This window comes from Carcharhinus amblyrhynchos, chromosome 21 (assembly GCF_965287045.1).
Source record: "Carcharhinus amblyrhynchos chromosome 21, sCarAmb.v2.hapA, whole genome shotgun sequence".
In the NCBI taxonomy this organism is placed as follows: domain Eukaryota; kingdom Metazoa; phylum Chordata; class Chondrichthyes; order Carcharhiniformes; family Carcharhinidae; genus Carcharhinus; species Carcharhinus amblyrhynchos.
In genome coordinates this window covers 10,496,653-10,518,471 of record NC_137344.1, presented here as the reverse complement: position 1 = coordinate 10,518,471, position 21,819 = coordinate 10,496,653, and the positions used below count along the sequence as shown (strand labels likewise).

General features: G+C 38.5%; 1 protein-coding gene across 3 annotated transcripts in view; it reads left to right on the top strand.

Annotated features, from left to right (window-relative positions):
• baiap2b (BAR/IMD domain containing adaptor protein 2b) overlaps window positions 1–21,819 on the top strand; it is an 86,022-nt gene that overhangs the window by 51,059 nt on the left and 13,144 nt on the right. For all 3 annotated transcript variants that reach the window (XM_080209482.1, XM_080209480.1, XM_080209481.1), the window contains 4 exons: window positions 968–1,105; window positions 14,196–14,348; window positions 16,770–17,021; window positions 21,142–21,340. In XM_080209482.1, coding sequence (XP_080065608.1) covers window positions 968–1,105; window positions 14,196–14,348; window positions 16,770–17,021; window positions 21,142–21,340 — 742 coding nt within the window. The remainder of the gene's footprint in view (window positions 1–967; window positions 1,106–14,195; window positions 14,349–16,769; window positions 17,022–21,141; window positions 21,341–21,819) is intronic.

Genomic DNA, 21,819 nt, shown 5'->3' with positions numbered 1-21,819 from the left:
TGGGGTAGTAGTTTACAAAGGACAATGAGGAGGTTGATTTTTTGTTTTGGCGGGGGGAGGAGTGTGGGGGAAGAGGGGTGATGGTGGCTTTTTTAAAGGAGTGAAGGACAACATGAAGAGCTAGAGAACCATTAGCAATATTGATCAACATGGGGACCAGGAGTGGAAAGTTTCTAACAGTTGAGTGAATCTGCTTTTAAATTAGGTATAGTATATTCATTGTACTAATTTTATTGATCTGAGTGATAAATGATGTCATGACGAACACTACAAGTTGTTGACCCAAGTTGGAGGCAATTCTATAATCAATGTAGTCAAGTTTGTAAATAGTTCCAAGAGAACCTTGTGTTGTCAGCCAAAAATTTCATAAATTTACATTATAGCTCATATGCTTTGAAGAATTTGTAAACTTCCAATAAATTTTTTTGGACAGATTGGCATGATTTTAATATGCACTGCCAGAAATGTGATTCTCATTACATGGACTGGCTGGCCTCAACAATAACGGTTGCATTTATATAGCATAATTAGCATAATAAAATGTCCCAAGGTGCTCCAAATGATTCTTTTAGCATTGTTTCTTTGAGTCTCATAGATTCAAACCTTAGTGAATAGTGGACAATAGAACCAGATGTGGCTACCTTTACTGATAGACCAAAGATTTATCATATTTTGTTTGTTTTAACAAAGCCAGAACTGGTTCTCACCTGTATACTTTAATGATAGGTTTGAAATAATGAACCTCATAATAAATAGGTTGTGTTAGAAACCATTAGGAAGTGAATTGAATTAAAATCGGTTTGAAATCAATACCATAATTGTGCCTTGTTGGATTTTTTTAATACATTTAATTTTTCCTTTTACTTCTACTTTATTAATCCACAAAAGGCAGACTTCCTTCCTGGTGCTAAAAGTTGTCACCAATGACAATTTTGTTAATTTACTTTTATTTGTATTTTCCCTTTAGGCAACATTGAAGAAATATCAAGCTGAACACAAAGCCAGGTTGGAGTCCCTGGAAAAATGCCACGCAGAGCTGAAGAAATTGCGAAGAAAGAGCCATGGGAGCAAGAACCCACAGAAATATGGAGATAAAGAAATGCAGGTACAGACTTTCCCCTGGTGTTCTTCACATGATCGGTTATTTGAACATCTTCTGGAAATGATTAATAAAAGTTCTCTTGGAAAGGTTAATGTGTGGTGGGAATTGGGGTGGATGTATGGCAGGGAGGTGGTGAAATTATTTTTCATTTCCTTCCTTTTGGAAGGTGAGTAGCCTAGTAAGTTGGAGCAGTGTTCTTTCCTGAACCTAAATGGAACGGAAAAATATTTCCTACTGTAAACTGAGAGGACCCTCTGTGAAGATGGCTTCAATCCAACATAGGTAAACAGTACAAATAATTTGCAATAAAATTGCCCACCTTGTTCAACAAGGCCTTAAGAATGGCCCCTCTGATAAATGGAAATGGTGCATTGATGCAGCAGTGGATGTAGTTCTGAGGTTCAAAGGGTACATGTTTGGGATGCCGTAGACAGTTGTGCTCACCTGACCTGGAAGTGCTTGAAATCAAAACTGTTTAGAATGAAAAGCTGTTCTTTCAGTGGTAATATTGGCTATAGACTTTGCTTAAACAAAAAAAAAGTAACATCGTTATCAGACCACTTTTATCTTGGGGAAAAATATAGTTGTGTGGTGATTTTGGTGAATATTTACATTGACAAGCCTTAAGTACTTGTGAAAATGTTTTCTTGATTTACTTTCTTTAAAGCAGTTACATACACCAATTTATCTTTTCATCCAACCATATATGTTTCAAGTATAATATTTAAATAATTTTAACTAAAGTAGTTAGGCTTAACACTAAGATTAATATTTACCTGTCAGAAATACTGCAATGAATTCCCCACAAAGTTCCATCCCAGAAGTTGGAAATCCTTTGCAGTCAAAGCTCAGATTAAGTTTCTAACCATGGGAAACAGAACAGTTGGAATCCTGATTGAAGGAGTGCAACCATGGAATTCTGGGAAGATGAGAACAGATTTGGGAGGCAATACGCTTGAAATTGTCACTTACATCTTTTCAGAATGATAAATATGTGTATTGTATCTTTATCTTTTGGTATCAGCAGCATGTTCCAGCACAGACCCCTGGGTCACAATCAAAGCAGAAACCCTGACTGATTTATTTTTTTCCTCCCAAGCCAAATGATGCTGAGCCAATTGTAATGCTATCAGTGATGCTTTGGCTGTAATTATGTTAACTCAAGGGATTGAAGCTGAGATCTCCCTGGTCTGTTAAGCTAACCAATAAAACACTGATTGAATCACAGAGAATATGGAGCCTGTTTCTTTCTTGGCCTCGCACCAGAGTAGGAATGATGAGACCTTGGTTCTCTGTACCATTTTTCAGACTGATGGCAATTTCTTACAGATAAATTATATATTCCACAGTGATGATGGCTGCTGAAAATATATTTTCATGATAGGTCACTGAAAATGATGAGATTTTTTAAAAATCCAGGATAGAGATGTAGTTATAGAATCTTGATTCATATTATCATCTTTGGACTATTTAAATTACTGAACTCTTGTTTCTAGCATTTGGCTTCTTGCAAGACTTGCATTGCAATTAGATTAATTGCATTTTTAAGACTAACCTTTCTACGGAATCATTTAAACTGTTTGAGGGCTCTATTAAAATTGAGTTCAGTCTTAAATCGTTTTAGTATTCACAAGATGTATTTTATGACAGCAGTTTGCATTTATGTAACCATTTTAATGTAATAAAATATTTGCAGGTATTTTGTGACATTGAGCCACATTAGGAGTCACTAGAAAAGGTGGCCCAAATCTTGGTCAAAGAGGGAGATTTTAAGGACTGCGTTAAAGAAGAATTGAGGGGTAGAGAGGTTTAGGAAGAGAGTCCCAAACATTAGACCTTAGAAGACTAATTTTACAGCCCCCAGTGATGAAGTGATTAAAACTGAGAATGCACAAGAGGCCAGAGGTGGAGGAATGGAGGGACCTTGGAGTTTTTAGGACTGGAGGAGGTTATGGTTATAATGAGAGTTAAAAGATTTTGAAAATGAGTTGAGGATTTTGAAATCAAGGAGGTCTGGGAGCCAGTGTAGTTCAGTGAACAATGTGGTGGGTCGATGGGTAGATGAGCAAGACAAGTGAAAGTTGGGATAGAGGCAGCAGAGTTTTTGATGAGTTTTAGACATAAAGTGAAACAAAAGTAAAGTTTAACATTAGTCACAAGTAAGGCTTACATTAACACTGCAATGAAGTTACAGTGAAATTCCCCAATCGCCACACTACAGTGCTAGTTTGGGTCAATGCACCTAAGCAGCACGTCTTTCAGACTGTGGGAGGAAACCAGAGCGCCCGGAGGAAACTGACACAGACATGGAGAATGTGCAGTCTCCGCATAGACAGTGACCCAAGCCAGGAATTGAACCTGGGTCCCTGGTTCTGTGAGGCTTCAGTGCTAACCACTGTACCACCATGCCGCCCCATGGAGGGTGTGAGATGTGATGGTGGCTAAGCAAACATTGAACAGCCAAGTCCAGAAATAGTAAGCAAGAGGTGAGGATTTTACTGGTTGTGTTTATCTTGATGAAATATAAATGCATTTAATGTTTCAGTAAAAGGTACTTCTTAAAGTTTCAATAAATGTCTGAATTTGATGGAAAGAAGAGATGCTTAAGCTGGTCACTTGCTCTCTTGTGATGTTGTGTAAAAATATATCTAGAAATTTAGACTTTATGCCTTTTAAAGGAGTGTTGTGCTGCTCGTGCATCTTGAAACTGTTTTGTGCTCTTTTCTATTTCCTGTCCATGCAATCAGAATTATACCTACTGAGATTCGCAAGTTGTTAAAATATTTCATCAGCTTTAGGCCTGCATGAAAGTCCTTTAAATAAAATGTTAACATTTTTGTTTGTTATAGTTGCCCCTTTCCATGAAGCAAACCAAAATCTAGCATCACAGTGATCAGGAGGAGATAGTGACGTTATCACTATGCCACTGGGTTAGCAATCCAGAAGTCCAGACTATTGTTCTGGGGACAAGAGTTCAAATCCCACCATGGGAGCTTGTGAAATTTTGAATTCAAATCTTGTACAGTGGCACAGTGATTAGCACTGCTGCATCACAGCGCCAGGGACCTGGGTTCGATTCCCAGCTTGAGTCACTGTCTGTGTGGAGTCTGTGCGTCCTCCCAATATCTGCATGGGTTTCCTCCGGCTACTCCAGTTTCCTCCCACAGTCCAGAAGTGTGCAGGTTAGGTGGATTGGCCGTGTTAAATTCTCCCTCAGTGTACCCAACAGCCATCAGAGTCCGACGACTAGGGGATTTTCACAGTAACTTCGTTACAGTGTTAATGTAAGCCTACTTGTGACTAATAAATAAACGTTACTTTTATCTGGAATTGAAAACCTAGTTGTTTTAAAAAAATCTGGTCCATTAATGTCATTTAGGGAAGGAAATCTGCTGTCTTTACTTGGTCTGGCTGACATGTGACTCTAGACCCATGTAAATATGGTTGACTCTTGATTGCTGTCTGCAATAGTGTGGCCAGCCACTCGGTTCAAGGGCAGTTAGGGATGGATGAAAAATACTGGTATTGCCAGTGACACCTACATCCCATGAGAGAATAAAGAAAAACTGTAGACCAGATTGGGATTTAGAGAGACTTACAACAGGTACTATAAGTAATTGAGGGAAGTGAAATGCTGTATTATACAATCCGTTAATTATCAAGCTAAATTTATTTTGTGTGTCTGATGCCATGGAAACAAAGTCACACGAGACACTTCAGCAGTATGTAGTGTTGCTGAGAATCCTTGTGGCTTTGAGAGGCGTTATCACACCACTTGCAGGGCCACTTTAGCTACTCACAAATGAGCTTATTAAAATTTATAGCCCTAAAGCGTTTGGGCTTTTGTGCTTTGTAGGAACACTATGTACTGATGTTCCACTGCTCTTAGAATTATAAGCCACACGTTCTTCCTTTGTAGAACATTAACTTGCCTCAACATGCCACAGTTTTGTGTGTGCAACCCCCCCGCTCCCCCAAACACCATCAAAAAATGGTTTGTGCCAAATGCAAATCATTCAGGAATAAGAATAGGTCACAGGAATTTCACTCATATGCACATAGTTATAATTTTCTACAAGTAATCATGTTACCTTACAATTGTTATTTAGATGATATTGGAGGTAAGCCAATCAAACACACCACTATAATATGCATATTATATGCTGAGGATATTCAGTCCCCTTTTTTTACATTAAAATGGCTGATATCTGGGCATTCCTATACCTCTAAATAACCAAAATGCATTTTAAAACTTTCTAACAACTTTCTTCAAAGTGATCCCAATGAAGGGTGATTCCCCCACTGCATCCCAGCCCCCACACGCTCTTTGTTGACGACCGCCAACCACAATATGAGTCATACGCTGCACTGTGTATCACCAATGCTTTTAGAAAGCTGTCATAACATTTTAAATCTGCTAAATGTTCCATGTAGGTGTGCTGTTCTAAGGACAATGCAGGTGATAGTTCCAAGAGGAAGAATTCTTTTAGGATTCCTTCGTAATGGAGGGTTTTAGTCTGTCAAATCTTGACAGTATGAACAAAATCGCTTTCTTGTTGTAGGTTTTATTACTGTTCCTTTACAAGGACAGTGTAAATGCACTTACAAAAAACTAATGTGATAAATCAAATAGGATTTGGTTGAGATCATGAAATGACTGAAAGATGTTCTTGCAATTAAAATTGCCAGTGCCCCTGGTTTATTTTCCAGAATATATTCATTTTTCAGGAGTCTCAAGCATTTTTCTACTTTTTCAAATCGTAAAAGCTTGCTTTTGTATTCAATGCCTCCTGAATATGAAATCTAGGATTCCATTTGCACTGTGTATAGCTTCATCTACTTGCACGACCACATCCAATGACCAGTTAATCTGCACACCAAAATTCCTTTACTCCTTTGGTCTATTTAGAATCCTAAAATCCTCTTTTTGCATCCAAAAATGCACTATTTCATATTTCTGTACCATTAGACCCAGCAGAGATAAGTGAATTTATCCACTGCTGACAGGTTCTAGTCATGGGCTGAAGATGGGACTTTCCTGAAGCAGGCTGCTATATTATCTCAGTTTTCTTCAGCTAATTGAAGGTTGTCTCATGCATTGGAGAATGAGCTCATGCTGCATTGAACTGACAGCTAGTGAAGTCGTCTGGCAAACAGGAAATCACCAGATGTATTCTTGGAGACCTTGGTCTATGTCTCGAGTCATCTCAGATTGAGCAGCTTCCCATCCATGTGAAATCTAATTTGGTGCCAGGATCACCATCATGAAAGGCATCATAGAGCATGGTAGAAAAACATGTTGGTACTAGCAAGTCAAAAAACAAAAACAGCCCGGGGAAACAGGCCCTTCGGCCCAACAAGCCCGAGCCACCTTTTTAACACTACCAGTCCCCCCCTCCACCCATGACCCCTATCCATTTTTTTTTTATGGCATTCCACACTGAGGGAAGTCACCCTGCTTAACTTCATTAGTGATGTCTGAAGCATTGTCAGTACGTGGGAACCTGCTAGTGTGCCTTTGTGGAACTATCAAAGCATTGTGCTGGATTTCTCAGGGCATCCAATTTTCTCCACTGCCTTACAAAGGCCCTCATGGTTGACTGTATCAAAGGCCAAAATCAGGTCAGTAAATGGGATGTAGAGATTCATTTGTGGAGCTCTGGCAGCACATTCTCTCAATGTTGATGTCAAAAATGAGACGTCCAAAAACTGCTAAGTCTGTTCAGCAGACTTTGAACATCAGTCAGGGAATGAAGAGGAATAAGTCTGCCTACCAAACGCTATAGAGCAACAGTCTTGTCCACTCTGCTGTAAGCATGCAAAACCTGAACTACTTTAATGTCTTTGGAAACTTCAGAAGATCAAATGGCACTTGAGGTGCTCACCCAAGCTGGCATTCTGAGCACTCACACCATATTGAGATGGTCTCAACTGAGTTGGACTTGTCATGTAGACAATGCCTGATGCTTGCTTACCAAAGCAAATCTTCTAAGGAGAGTTTGAGTATGGGATGTGCAAAGGAAGTGCTAAGTGCACACATCGAAAGCTTCAGGAGTTTTGATATTGACTTGGTGTCCTGGCAGATGCTTGTCCAGAAATGTTGCACCTGGTGCAACCACAAATGGTACGGCCTCCTTCAAAAGCAAGTATCAAGCAAAAAATGCAAGCAGAGGAAATCCCAAGCAGGTAACTTGTTCAAAGCTCAGTCAAGCTATTTGCAGCAGAACCTTCCAGGCAATGATCAGCCTTGCCAGTAAACCTACATACCCAACGGAACCCCACTAAACACCACAGAAGATGAACAAAATAATCTTTCCCTTGATGGCAGGACAAGAAACTATTGGACCCATTGCATTTTTCACCTACCTACTCTTCCTAATGTTTTAGATATGCCCTTTTGGGGGGCTTTACGAGCCCAATTCACAATTTGTAAATATCCCTCTGTTCATTGGATGTCACCACTAAATTTTGGTATTGTTCTTTCATTTTCCAAGTTATTTCTGGATGTTGCTTTTTTTTAAAATTACACATTGCAACCACAAAGCAAGACTAACTACATCTTTCTAGACTGGAACACTTCCTTTTTGCTCATATTCTTTTTCTGTCTGTGACCTAATTGACCTTTCATTATCTTCGCAGCAAGCCACTTACAAAAAAGAATGTGCATTTATGAAACACCTTTCATAACCCCAGCATGTCTTAGAGGTTTATAGCCAATGTTGTATTTTTGAAATAGGAATGCCCTGATTTACATACTGTTATGATGTCCTGTGCAATACTTAATTTTTAAAACTTTCTAAAACATCTACTGAATACACCCACTGCATATCTATCCTCTTAAATTTTACTTCCAAGAGTTCTTATAAGATTTGCGGCACTTCTCCGTTGATGGGGCAGGTTATCTAACTTCCTAATAACACAAGTGTGGGAGATCACTGCTGTAGAAATCATGGATGCGGACCTGCGTCATGACATTACGTGCTAGAGCAGCAATCCAACATCATTAGTCTGCATAAAAGGAAGCTTCAGTTTATTGAATAGTGGGTTAATCTAAGTGGGTTCATATATGGTACAATATTTTTGTGATCAGTTTTTGCATATAAAGATGCTGTAAATTAAATTTTATTTATATTCTACCTAATAATAGAGTATGCTAAGTCCTTAAAGGATAGCAGGACTAGAGGGCACAGCCTCAAGGTAAGGGGGGGGGATGCAGTTTAGATCAGAGTTGAGGAGGAACTTCTTCACTCAAAGGGTGGTAAATCTCTGGAATTCTCTGCCCGTTGAAGTGGTGGAGGCTACGTTGCTAAATATATTTAAGTCACGGGTAGATAGTTTTTTTTTGATAGACAAGGGAATTAAGGGTTATGGGGGGGAAAGTGGAACTGATCCACTTCAGATCAGCCATGATCTTATTGAATGGCGGGGCAGGCTCGAGGAGCTAGATGGCCTGCTCCTGTTCCTTTTTCTTATGTTCTTAAGTCAAAAGGCTTGTAGTTATTTTCAATTCAGTTCAAAACACAGGATCTGGTCATTATTTTTCCAGTTAACCTGTGAGTCATGCAATACCTATTTCTATCTTATCTGTCTGATGGGCGCCGCCTGTTTTGTAAAATATATTGCTTCTTTCACCTTGATTTTTGTTAAAAGTATGCCTGCTTTCACTGCAGATTTTTGTTGTATTGCAGTAAGATGTCACACTTACAAGATCTGCTATTTCCAAGTTGCCTAGCTGCACTGTAGATGCATTTGAATGTTTTCCAGACTTACTACTTTGTATCAAAAAATGACAATTTAACCAGGGAGTCAAAGCTATCTGGTAGATTTATTGTGATGCTACTCCAAATTTGACACTACTTTTTGAAAACTGGCATTTGAACAGTTTTTAAAAAAATGTAAGTTTTACCCCATTATTTTTATGCCGGTGACCGACCAGCATAAAAATGCATCATTGTCACCCAATCTGATTACATACTTTAGTTAGCTTAGTGCAAGTCAGTGCCAAATATACTAACTCCTGTAAACAAATGTCATTTGGGTGTGGAGTAAGGGAATTGGATATTCTCTGGATTTGTGTCACTGTGGACTTAGGGAAGAGCTGGGGCACTCTTCTACCGCACCCCTATGTGCGATAGCAATGCTCAGATTTTTGCTGTAATTTGTACATGCATAAATTAAATGTGAATTTATACTTCTAGAATAACTATCACTTTGTTGCACACCACCTTTCTTTTTTTTTGGAACAAACTTTCCCCTGTATTTTCTGCCCTTTCTTGGTTGAAGATTGAGAGACTTGTAGATGTGCAAGTCCATGAGTGTTTGGAAGCCAGCCATAGCCAAGTAGTAACTTGTGAGCCTGGGCAGGATTTTCAGCATTCGTTGGGTGTCATAGCCAAACTGATTCTGTCCATGCGCAACGTCCATACACACACATGCATTTCTATCATGTGATCAAGAGTTGTAACTCCAGTTTATGGTTCTTTTTCACTTCCCTTCCTAGGACAGCAGGACTAGAGGGCACAGCCTCAAGATAAGGGGGGGGGGGTGCAGTTTAGAACAGAGTTGAGGAGGAACTTCTTAACCCAAAGGGTGGTGAATCTCTGGAATTGTCTGCCTGTTGAAGTGGTGGAGGCTACCTCGCTAAATATATTTAAGTCACGGGTAGATAGGTTTTTGGTAGATAAGGGAATTAAGGGTTATGGGGAGAAAGTGGGAAAGTGGAACTGAGCCACTTCAGATCAGCCATGATCTTATTGAATGGCGGGGCAGGCTCGAAGGGCTAGATGGCCTACTCCTGCTCCTATTTCTTATGTTCTTAGTCACTTGTCAGCATTTAGTTTTCAAGGGAGTCTTCCAGATGCTTAATGGGCATGATACTGTTCAATTGTTTCACTGTGTTTAGATTTTTTGAATAGCAACACACCAAACCTATAAATAAAACTGAAGAGACTCTGAAAGATCCTAATTAGTTCATAAAAGTTCATAAGGCAGCAGTTGCCAACTAGATCACTTTTATTTAAAAAAAAAGGCCCCTCTTCCCATGTGCTGTGGTAACTGAAATTATGGGATGAGACTGCAGGAGGAAGGAGAGTTAGCTACTGACTTGTCTTCCATTCCACGTCTGTTGCAACAAAAGAGCTTTACCGGGGTGGACTGGCACACAAACGTTCAGATAAGGGCCTAGACCAAAAAACATATATTAAGAATATCCTCTGAGCAGAGGGACCAACATTACACTAGCACAGTTACTAGTCACTTTTATATAAATTGAGCATTTGGTTTCAATCTAAAATGTATTTTTATCAAAGAAAGGAACATTCAGACATTAAGTATACAGTAACTGTCCCTGATGGACAGTGAATCATGGAATGACTGCAGCATGACGGCCACAGTGCCACGGTCCTTAAGAACATTTAAATTTTTTTTTTAAACAGCATTACTTGTTCCCTGATTTTTGGGTAACTTGAACAATTGATAACAAAGCCGTTGTATTAGCTGGAGATGCCAAATGCTTTTTAACTATTTGTTTCATCCCTTAAATAATGCTGCTCCAACTATGAAAAGAATTTCTGCTCTGACCTATTTCCTGTAGCTATGGCAACAGCACATTTCTATTGGAATAGTGTTGTGAGTCATGAAAAATGACATTTCTATGCAATAATTGAAGATCAAAGGTGTTTATGGAAATCTTACCAACACAGGAATTTCAAGGATTTTTTTCTCTGGAAGGTAAAAATGCAATGCTCTTCAAAGCAAAAGGCAGACTTGAGTGCAAATGAGCATGTATATTGAAAAATCTGCTTGTTTTAGCATATTTTAATTAGCATCCCACAGGATGCTAATAATTACAGACATCGTCATTTGCATAACCTGTTTCTGTTAACCTCTCATTTCTGCAGTTATGTTCAGCTTCGTTGTGAATTCAGTCTGAGGCATTCTTTGTGTTGGGTGTGACTTTATCTGTCCTCCATCACTTAACTATTGCAACTCCAGATTTCTAATTGTACATCGATTGGCTAATTTGACTTACTCAACTAATTTTCTTCTGAAATACGAGTAAAAGCTTTAACTCTTGAGGAACATCTTTGATTGTAGTCTTTTTGATATGCTTTAATTAAGTTCATGAAAACCACTGTGTTTAAATCTAAATCCACAGCTTGCCTTTTGTTCACTGCCAAATCCTAAATAAGCATAATCCCTTGGAGGTCTCAATTTAGCTCTATATATTTCCAAATCATAATCCTTCCTCCGCAGTATGAGTGAGGGGTTCACTCTTGTCGTGATGTAGTTGCTTCTTTCTCCACTTTTAAACTCAAATATTTGACTGAAAAAATGAGCTCCCTTTGCCTTGTCAATGAAATGTCAAGGAATTGTCTTGTCTTACCAATGTTCCTTTGTTAACTATTAATTTTAACCTAAAATCGAGCAGCATAGGTTTTTTCTTCATTACTCTTTCAATACAGCACTGATTTTCATTATATTTCTTCTTGCTCAGTGGCCATACTTTAATGTCTTAATAAAGTTGATTATATCTTTTGGTCTCTTTTCCCCCTTAGTCATATCACTAACGTTAATGGACCGTATTGCAGAATGAGATAGTTGTACTTTTGACAGATCAGTATTTGTAGTGAACAGCTCCATATTGTGTACAGCATGGTTGATTTCACTTTATATAGCTATTTCCTGCTTCATACTGGTGTGAATGTTTTATTTCTCATTAACCATCATGGGAGAAACTAAGCATCATTTAATTTTTTTCAGCTTCTCATTATATTTGAGTAATTTTTTTAAACCATATAAGTTTTCTAGTAAACTGGAGTTTATTTCATTTGATCTTTGAAATGAGCAAAGAAAGAGATGTATTTTATCTGCAGTAAAGGATTAGTTTTGATTTAGCTCTGAGGTAAGATGACACTGTTCTTGGACTCAAAAGTAGAATTGCTTTGTTCTTTGACCTTCTGCAAGCTTTAAATTTAATTTTTATGCAAATTTAGTTGGTAGTGCACCAGGGTGAAGCTTTTTATTTTGTGAGGTTCCACTTATAGATCATAAATTGTAGAAACCCTACAGTACAGAAAGAGGCCATTCGGCCCATTGAGTCTGCACTGACCACAATCCCACCCAGGCCCTAATTTATCTGCTAATCCCTCTAACCTATGCATCTCGGAACACTAAGGGGCAATTTTTAACATGGCCAATCAACCTAATCCACACATCTTTGGATTGTGGGAGGAAACCAGAGCACCTGGAGGAAATACACGCAGGCACGAGGAGAATGTGCAAACTCCACACAGACGGTGACCCAAGTCGGGACTTGAACCCAGGTCCCTGGAGCTGTGAAGCAGCAGTGCTAACCACTGTGCTACTGTACTGCCCTAAACTGCTTTCTGCCCAACTTGCTTTCATGCTAAACCTTTAGGATTCGCATTTGATCACAAGCCAGCTAACTTTTGGCACCTAGTCTTTGTGAAACTTGTTTCAACAGAGATTGGTAGAAATTAGCATTCATAATCAATCTCTGTTTCAATAACTCCAATCTTCACACCTATCAAATTTGTAACCATCAAGCCACAGCTAATACAATGGAGAGAAATAAAATTTATAGTCGCTTGTTTTTTTCTACATAAAGTTGGCATTAAGCCTCCGAATTTCATGGTGTGATTCGTCACATCACGCATCATCTTTACTCCAGTGATTTTCTCATCTGGCTCGCCTGTTTGAATCGTGTATTAGGCTTCTTAAATCTTGTATTAGGCAACTACATTTCTAGCGTAGGACCTTACTTACATTAAAGGAGCATATGGACAGAGCTTTCGTCATCTTTGAACTGTCTAGTTCTACCAGAGACTGAGCAAGCAAACCAGTTAAGGATTGCTGGAGGCCTTTGTAAAAGGCAGAATATATTTTCAGTTCTTCATTTTGTGGGTTGGAAGAGGCAGATGTTTGGTGCCCACCCAGGGAATCATCTTTGATTTCACTGCAATTATCTCCTCACATCACAGGACCAGGCTGTTTGAAGTGCCAATGTTTAATCAACTTGTGACGGAAGGAGGTTTAGGAATATTTGATTAAAAGTTTACTTAACTTTTTACCTTCATGAAAGATAATATTTCACTTTTTGATGCAACTTCTGCTGCTTCTGCCTCTCCATTAGGCAATTCACCCTATCACATTAATGGGATCATGTCCATGAACCAGGAAAATAAACCGCCAGCTCCAGTGGTCCTACCCTATGGTACTTTGTTACTGTAGTGGTGACTGGTCACAAATTCTATTTTCCCAATACTTTCTGAAGTTTATGTTGTAACAAATATGTTATAACACATCTAGTTATAGATGCATTGCCTTATTTTGATAGTATATCAGCTGTGACAAAGGTTTCACAAGTGATGTGCAATTAACAGTGGCAGAAAAAATGGTTATTTGTACTGTCCTGACATTTGTCAGGAAGAAAGGCATAATCATAGAACTGGTTTTTACTGAGCTTATTACTCTACTCTATAGCCAAACATTTTAGACAATGTTGTAATCCTAACAATCCAGAAATTAACTTGAATCCCACTATAGCTTGTTGTGAATTGAGTTCAAGAAGTTTAATGCTTGGTGACTCAGCACCAGAGCAATGGCAATAAGAACTGTTGAATTGTCCTTGGAACTCTTTTTGGGAATTTGCATGATGAAGATCAATTCTAATCATGTCTAATGCTATCTAGCCTGTTGTCTGTAAAGTATATTGTAAATTGTGGAATCGCATTGAATAAATATATCCCTGCTTATAACTTTATTAAACAATTATCATTAATTCACTATTATTACATTGCCACTTTACAATGGATCACATGTCCTGATTGTAAGCACAGGTTAAAAATGTGGGTTTGACTTTATGCTGAATAATCACTGATTTTAATCGAAACTAAAATTTGTGGTGGTGTAAATTTAGTTTACAGTATTTTAATTTATATTTCAGATTGTACCCACATTAACTTAATTACATAAGTGTGACAGTCGTAATTGAAAATTTTCTCTTCCTTCCTGTGTCATCATTTCTTAAAACCTTTTTATTTTTCTCTCTCCTCGCCCCTAACCTCTGCAGTTTGTGGAGACAATAAGCAAAAAGCAATCTGATCTGGAGAGCCATGTTGGAAGTGGTTACAAAACGGCATTGAGTGAAGAACGTAGGCGGTACTGCTTTCTGGTGGAAAAGCAGTGTGCAGTTGCCAAGAATAGCATGGTATACCACAGCAGGGTAAGTAATTTGCTAATCCTTTCAAATTAAGTAAATCTAAACCACAACATTGCAGCTTTTTTAAAAATGTTGAAAGTGGAATGAATGAAGAAATGTGTTTTTTATATATCTTCCATATTTCTCCCCTCATCTAAAGATAGCATTTTGTCCCCTGGTGTCACTAGGCCTTCATTAGCATTTCAGCTGACCATTCTTTATATGTAAATAGTGCTGTGAGTATCACAGTTGAGATCAGTGCTGCCCTCAGCTGAAGCCTACCTGTTTATATTGTTCCTGTAACTTTTCCGTTTACAACCTTTTATGTGGGCTTGGAGACATTCCTAATACCCAACTGTCATCCTAGATAAAATCAGCTCATTGAGCAGAGACTGAAGTTCAGATTTGGCCTGTTCCTGATCAGCATTATCGCAGTTGAGACCAGTGCTGTCCTCAGCTGAAGTTTACTTGTTCACATTGTTCCTGCAATTTTTCCTCTTGGGGACAACTGTAATGCCCAACTGTCATCCTAGATAAAATTAGCTCATTGAGCAGTGACAGAGATTCGGATTTAGCCTGTCCCTGATCGACATTGCTCAGTATCACACAATGTTCCACGGTTATGATGTTTAACATTACCTTGATATTGAAAGTGGTACCTCATAAATAATTGAGCTACTGTTGTTACAGTAGTACACACCCATATCAAATGCTTAACACCACAGTAGACCTTTGTATTGTGTATCCCGAAGAAAAATGCAACTTTTTTAAAAATCAGCTTCCTTTTCTTCTGTTAGTTCCCTTTCTTTTCCTTGTCAGTTTGCTCATTGTCCTTACTGCCCCTGAAGGTATTGAGTCATTCCCAGTGTACTGCTCTGTTATCCTCCATACTTCACCCATGTACCAAACATTTCTGTCCGTTGACAGTAAGTGTCAGCAGGCTACTTGATCGTGAAGGATTTCACAGCCAATTCTGCTTCTGTCCTCACCAAACTTTTCTGATCTGTGTAAGATTACTGGATGATGATTAAGAATGAGCAAAGGCTCTGGCTGTGCCTTTTTACATGCAATTTGTAGCACTGTTCAGTTGCAACCATCTAATTTGGCACAAATCCAAAAATGGAACTTTGTAACATTCCAAGTGATTAGCTGGGCCATCTAGGGATCTCATTTTTGTTACTGATAATTACCCAAGCAAAAGTTTCATAGCATTAAAGAGTGGAAATTATATTCATCAACACAAGTGTATATATAATAAATAATAGTTTCTTCTAACTTTCTAATAGTGGCTCTTTGTCATGTGGATAGATTTGATACATCTTGGACGGGTTCATGGATGAGAGGGGTGTGGGGAGGGATATGGTCCAAGTGCAGGTCAGTGGGACTACGCAAAATATGGTTTGGCACAGACAAGAAGGGCCAAAAGGCCTGTTTCTGAGCTGTAATTTTCTATGGTTCTATATGGAGTGAAGTTACCTTAATTTTAAAAATTTGCAGATTATCTGACACATGCAGAATAACTTGCATTTTCAAAGTTATATGCCTCAAGATGCATAGACAATTGGAAATGGTTCAGCTGACTCTATTGCGGGCAATTGGGACTAGCTTAGGGGTTTAAAAAAAATGTCATGGACAAGTTGGGCTCAAGGGCTTATGCTGTAAACCTCTGACTCCTTAAGCTGTGAAACACATAATCAACAGCCATGGCTGTATACAAATGGATTGTCCCTAATCTGTGCCACCTTCCATCATATGACATGTAATGAGTGGGAAGAGGTGAAGGAATTCCCTGCACAACTCCCTGTATTAGCATAAGTGGTGGTGTTGTTGAAAACGATTAAAACCAATTTGGACTCTGGTAGGCGGAACAGGGAAGCCCTCTAGTTGATATGTGGGCATGATGTTTTACTGTCACATTGCTTCAAAAACAATAGTATAATTAGATAAACCGAGTGGCAGCATTAAGTGAGAGCACAAAATACTATCTTTATACTGCACGAGGATTCTATTCATGAATAAAAATAGATTAAATTATTTGGGCCTTTTAACAAAATTAGGACAGTATCAAACACTCTAAACTGACTGACAAAAATCAATACTTACAGGACCTTGACCCAATCCACCTCCACCAACAAAAGGTGCAAGTTCTGGTGGTACTAGGAGAGGTTTAGCACCTGGAATGGGGTCCAATATAATCAGCCCTGATTTGGTGGTAGCAATGGGTTCAGATTAGGCAATTATATTTTGCAGACACATTGAATATGTTTTAATGATATGGCTTCTTTTATCAGAGTTTTACTTCTTCTCAACTTTGTTTGTCTTGAATATTAATAATTGAATAACAATTCCTTTATTAGATTTTTGTCCCTCAATTTGTTTAAATTAAAAACATTGAAGGATTGATTCATCTGAAGAGGTCTCTAAGTTGTTTTGTTCTTTTAACAGGGCAAGGATATGATAACACAAAAGCTTCCTGGCTGGCAACAGTCCTGCAGTGATCCCTCCAAAATACCTGACCGTGCATTGTCATTGGTGCAGCAGATGTCTTCAGGCAATGGAGGAACCCTCATCTCTGAACCCGTTGCTACCACCAAATCAGGGCTGATTATATCGGACCCCATTCCAGGTGCTAAACCTCTCCCAGTACCACCAGAACTTGCACCTTTTGTTGGTGGAGGTGGATTGGGTCAAGGTCCTGTAAGTATTGATTTTTTGTCAGTCAGTTTAGTGTGTTTGAAACTGTCCTAATTTTGTTAAATGGCGTGAATACATTAATCTCTTTTTATTCATGAATAGAATCCTCGTGAAGTATAAAGGTAGTATTTTGTGTTCTCGTTTAATGCTGCCACTCGGCTTACCTAATTATACTATTGTTTTTGAAGCAATGTGACAGTAAAACATCATGCCCACATATCAACTAGAGGGCTTCCCTGTTCCGCCTACCAGAGTCCAAATTGGATTTAATCGTTTTCAACAACATACAGGGAGTTGTGGAGGGAATTCCTTCATCTCTTCCCACTCATTACATATTATATGATGGGAGGTGGCACAGGTTAGGGACAATGAGTTAGATAAGTTCCTTAAGCATATATTGAGAAACAAGGTCTTGCTGAATTTATTTGATTTCCTTTATATACCAAGAGTTTTTTCCCCCTGAAATTGGTCACATGTTCTCTTCTGGAGGATTTCTATCCCTAGAGGTTTTTCTGGGACCCTGATCAACTGGAAGTAACAGCAACTCTTATGAGACTGAAAATTTACTTTTAATGTGGATGCAATCTTTTATGTAATTAAGCTGAATTAACCTCCTTCAGTAATCCCATAAAGTCAGTGCTGATGAAGTCATAATAAGTGGCATTGCACTTGCATAAAAGGAGAATTGTGAAATGTTGTTAAGGATTATTAATGCACTGCAACTGGCAGTTGTAGATGCAATACAGGTTTAAGCAATTAACGAACACCAGTCTCTAAACTAACACTTTCTTATTCACTGAATAAGTGTTTCTTCTCCCAACACTATTGCAGTAATATATCTTAATTAAATTCAAATCAATTTATAGTGAACTACCTAACATTCTGAATATCAAAACTATTTATGTATTGATTCTTTCTCTTCAGTCCCCTTCTTAATAAGCCAATACCTAGCCTTTTACCCTATTATCTTGCAGCTGGGAGACTGCAACTGTAGTTTAATGTTTGACAGATTGTGTCTATTGGGAATTGGTTGGTAGTAGTTCTCGTTTTTGAGTCTTCATATTCTTCCTTATTCTTGGGAGTAGTTGATGTCCCGGTTATTGATTTGTTCGACAACTGCAGCAACTGATCTGAATTAATCTGAGGTATTCTAATTGTAATGGATGGAATTAGTGACTGGTGCACTAGAGGAGCTTGTCAAATTAAGCATTTTTAGTACTGAGGTTTCATGTGCGCACCTTATAATTCAGTTCATATCACTGGGATTACTCGGCTATGGAATTGTTTTCAAATCTATCAAATCAAGGTCAAAATGTAACTTTTATGGCTTGATTCCACTGGAAAAGACTCTGGATACAATCAACAGTGCTCAACTGTTTAACCAATAGATAGAACTGGGGTGCTGCTGCAATAATGAGATAAATGATCTGTGCTTATTGTGAAACTGGACTTAACAGATGTCTAGATGATCCTTTCACCATTTCCCCATTGCTGCATAGTGTTTTCAAGGATAAACTGTGTACTGCAATAGCTCTAAGAATTGGAACTCTCGAGCCTAGACCAGTTAAGACCCAACCAGTTAAGTTGGCCTAGCTCGACATTGCTAATACCAAGTTCTTTACAGTAGCAAGAGAAAAATAACTAATTTAATCCTACTTGAATAATGCCTCCCAATAGCTCATCAGTGAGTGGCAATGACAGCAGATGTCAAACAATTTGCGACCCAAAACCTATCTGAGAAATAATTGCATGGTGCCACACATTCTGCAAGGAGATTGATTTACAACACATTTATTAATCTGCACAATGTACACCATGCATAATTTTTAAGTTCTAATGCAAGCATGAATTGAAGTTGTCAGTCACTGTCTACCTTAACAGTGATTTCCATTAATCTTGCCCCAGTAAGACTGGGGCATACTGACCAGTTATTCACACTATAATTAAAATATCTTTGCAAAGATTTCAGTAGGAATACTGGTATCTGTGGGTTTGTTTTGAGATTGAATTAATTTTGGTCTAATTTATGTTCATTGGTTTTTATCTTCTTTCAGTGCATTGATATTCTGTAAAGTTCTTCAGATTTAATAAGTATGTCACGATGACACAGTGGTTAGCACTACTGCCTCGCAGCTCCAGGGACCTGGGTTCGATTCCCGGTTTGGTTCACTGTCTGTGTAGAGTTTGTGCATTCTCCATGTGTCTGTGTGGGTTTCCTCCAGGTGCTCAGGCTTCCTCCCACTGTCCAAAAATGTGCAGGTTAGGGTGCATTGGCCATGCTAAATTGTTCCTTAGTGTCCCTGGATATGTAGGTTAGAGGGATTAGCAGGGTAAATATGTGGGATTACAGGGATAGGGCCTATGTAGGATTGCGGGGTTGGGATCTGGATGGGATTGTTGTCAGTGCAGACTCGATGGGCTGAATGGCCTCCTTCTGCACTGTAGGGATTCTAATCTATGAAGTAGATAGATTGTCTAAATTGTATCCAGGGTTACTTCGAGAAAGCAAACCTGTCCATTCTGCTGCCATTAACTTAGAGTTATTGAATAAGGTTTCTGTTTTAATGCAAATAAAAATATGACTAAGCATCTAATTTTTTTGAATTAATGGAATTGATTTCTGTATAATTACTTGTCCTTGGCACTTGGTGTTGTGGAATTAATAAAAAGCAATGAGGATATAGCATAAAAGAACTGTTGATCACCTAACCAAATTCCTTTATGGTTGACTGCTTATGATAAGTGACTAGCGTCATTGTACAAAACTAATGCAAAACCTAAAGCTGATGTATGGGGAAACAAATGTGTGCTAACTCTTGGGTTCACTGGGCTAGAAATGTGGTTCTATCGCATCCAGTTTGTCCACGCTGTGAGGGCTGTATGTCCAAAATGATTTCCACGTGTGTGCATAATTTTGTTGCAGACCACACTGGATGCATTTTGCTAAGAGTCAATTAAGAGGTGTCCTTTATCTCCATTAGAACTAGGTGTAAGGCAATTAACATATTTAAATAAGAGACATAACACTTGATTCCCTCTTGCAACTTTGATTTGCACCCAAGGATTGATTGCTTCCTGGAAAACCAAATGACTGATAAAAGATTAGCACCTAAATCACTGCCACTTCTGGTCCTGAGATCTTTGACCTCACTCCTTACTCAGACCTCGAGACTTGACCCTGCCCCAACCCAATCTCTCTGCCATCCTGATATTCTACTCCCTTAATAATTAGTGCAGACCATTGTGATCTTTTCCAACCTCCCCCCAACCCAATCACACTGAGACCCAGTCTACAATCATGTACTGCAGTCATACCTGGTGAAGCACAAACCCACTGCTCATTCTGCATGATGACATCTTAAGGTCCAAAATCCCAACTCCTTGAACCTCCGTTTGAGTGTGGACTGTTAGTGCTGAGACACTGTAAACAGACTCTCAGATTTCTAGGGCTTTAACTTTATTTTGTACTTATCTATTGCCCATGACCAACTAGTCATTATTCTCATTTTTGGAGTTCCATTTTATTCCCATTTAGATAAAATAAAGAAGAAGAAGCTTTTATTAAAGTACTTGACATTGTTGAATGCATCATTAGATTTAATGATCGAAAAGGAAGCAATGTCAACATGTAACACTAAGTTGGAGAGGTATTTGAAGGAAAAAGGAATAAAGCAATATTGGAAGAAGTTAGGCACCCGGGATTAAACCACTTTTTTCATGTGGAGGCTAAATACCAGCTCATATTGATTGGGGCTGAATGGCCAGTTTCCGAGCTGTAACTTGTGTGTGATTGGAATCCTTCAATATGAATTTTGCCAAGCTGTTAAAATAAGTGGCAAGAGAGCAAATGGATTTTTAATTGCACACAGGTTAATGTTGCTAACTTATCTAAATATTCACATAACTTGTTAAATGTAAATTAATATGCAAGACTTATTACTGAAGGGGAAAATCTTGAAGGCTGATGACAAATGTTGTACAACTAAAATAATGGAAATCTGATACTTTTGCCTTTATATAGTTACAAGGATATGAAATATGTATATTTTAGAACATTTTATTTTCATTTTCACACACCGTTAAGTTAGATACTGAATAATTACTTTTTCTGTTTCAATTTCAGCGCATGATGGGTCAGGATATTTCATTAGTGCCTAATGGTGACCTTTCAAATTCACATCCTGCGGACTATCAGACCACAGGCCAGCCCGATCTTAAACCAAAGCTTCCTACACCACCTCAGCTTCCAAAACAATATGATGTCTACTCCAATACACTACCCACACGCAAAGCAATGCCATTGAAAGCCAGCCCCTTGTCAGGTGAGCAGCTGTTGATCTAGACATTGACTGGTGCTAATGAGGGAAATATATGGCAATCAAGCACAAAATGTATACTATAGAAAAGAAAAGTCCTGCACTGACTTGTATGATTCTTTAATCATAACAAGCATTGAACTGGGTGTAGACTTGGTGCACGGCGGTTGCGGAATGTACCTAACCCTCCTTAATACACAGGAAGGACAATTTCTTTTAAAGTGCTGTAATTATCACCATAATAGTTGAAGCAATCTTGTGATGTTTTTCCCTTAAATTATGTAAGACAACTCCCATTCCAGTTGTATGTGAATGCTAATATTTCAAGCCCTCTTACTATTGTTAACTCTTAGATCCTGTCACATATAGATAACTCTACTTAGTCCCATAGTGGTGGTCATGCTAAAGTCACTAGTTTTCAATAACTGACTGTCCAGTATGATTGGTACTGCCTCAATTTTTCACCAAAACATGTTGCAGTTTAT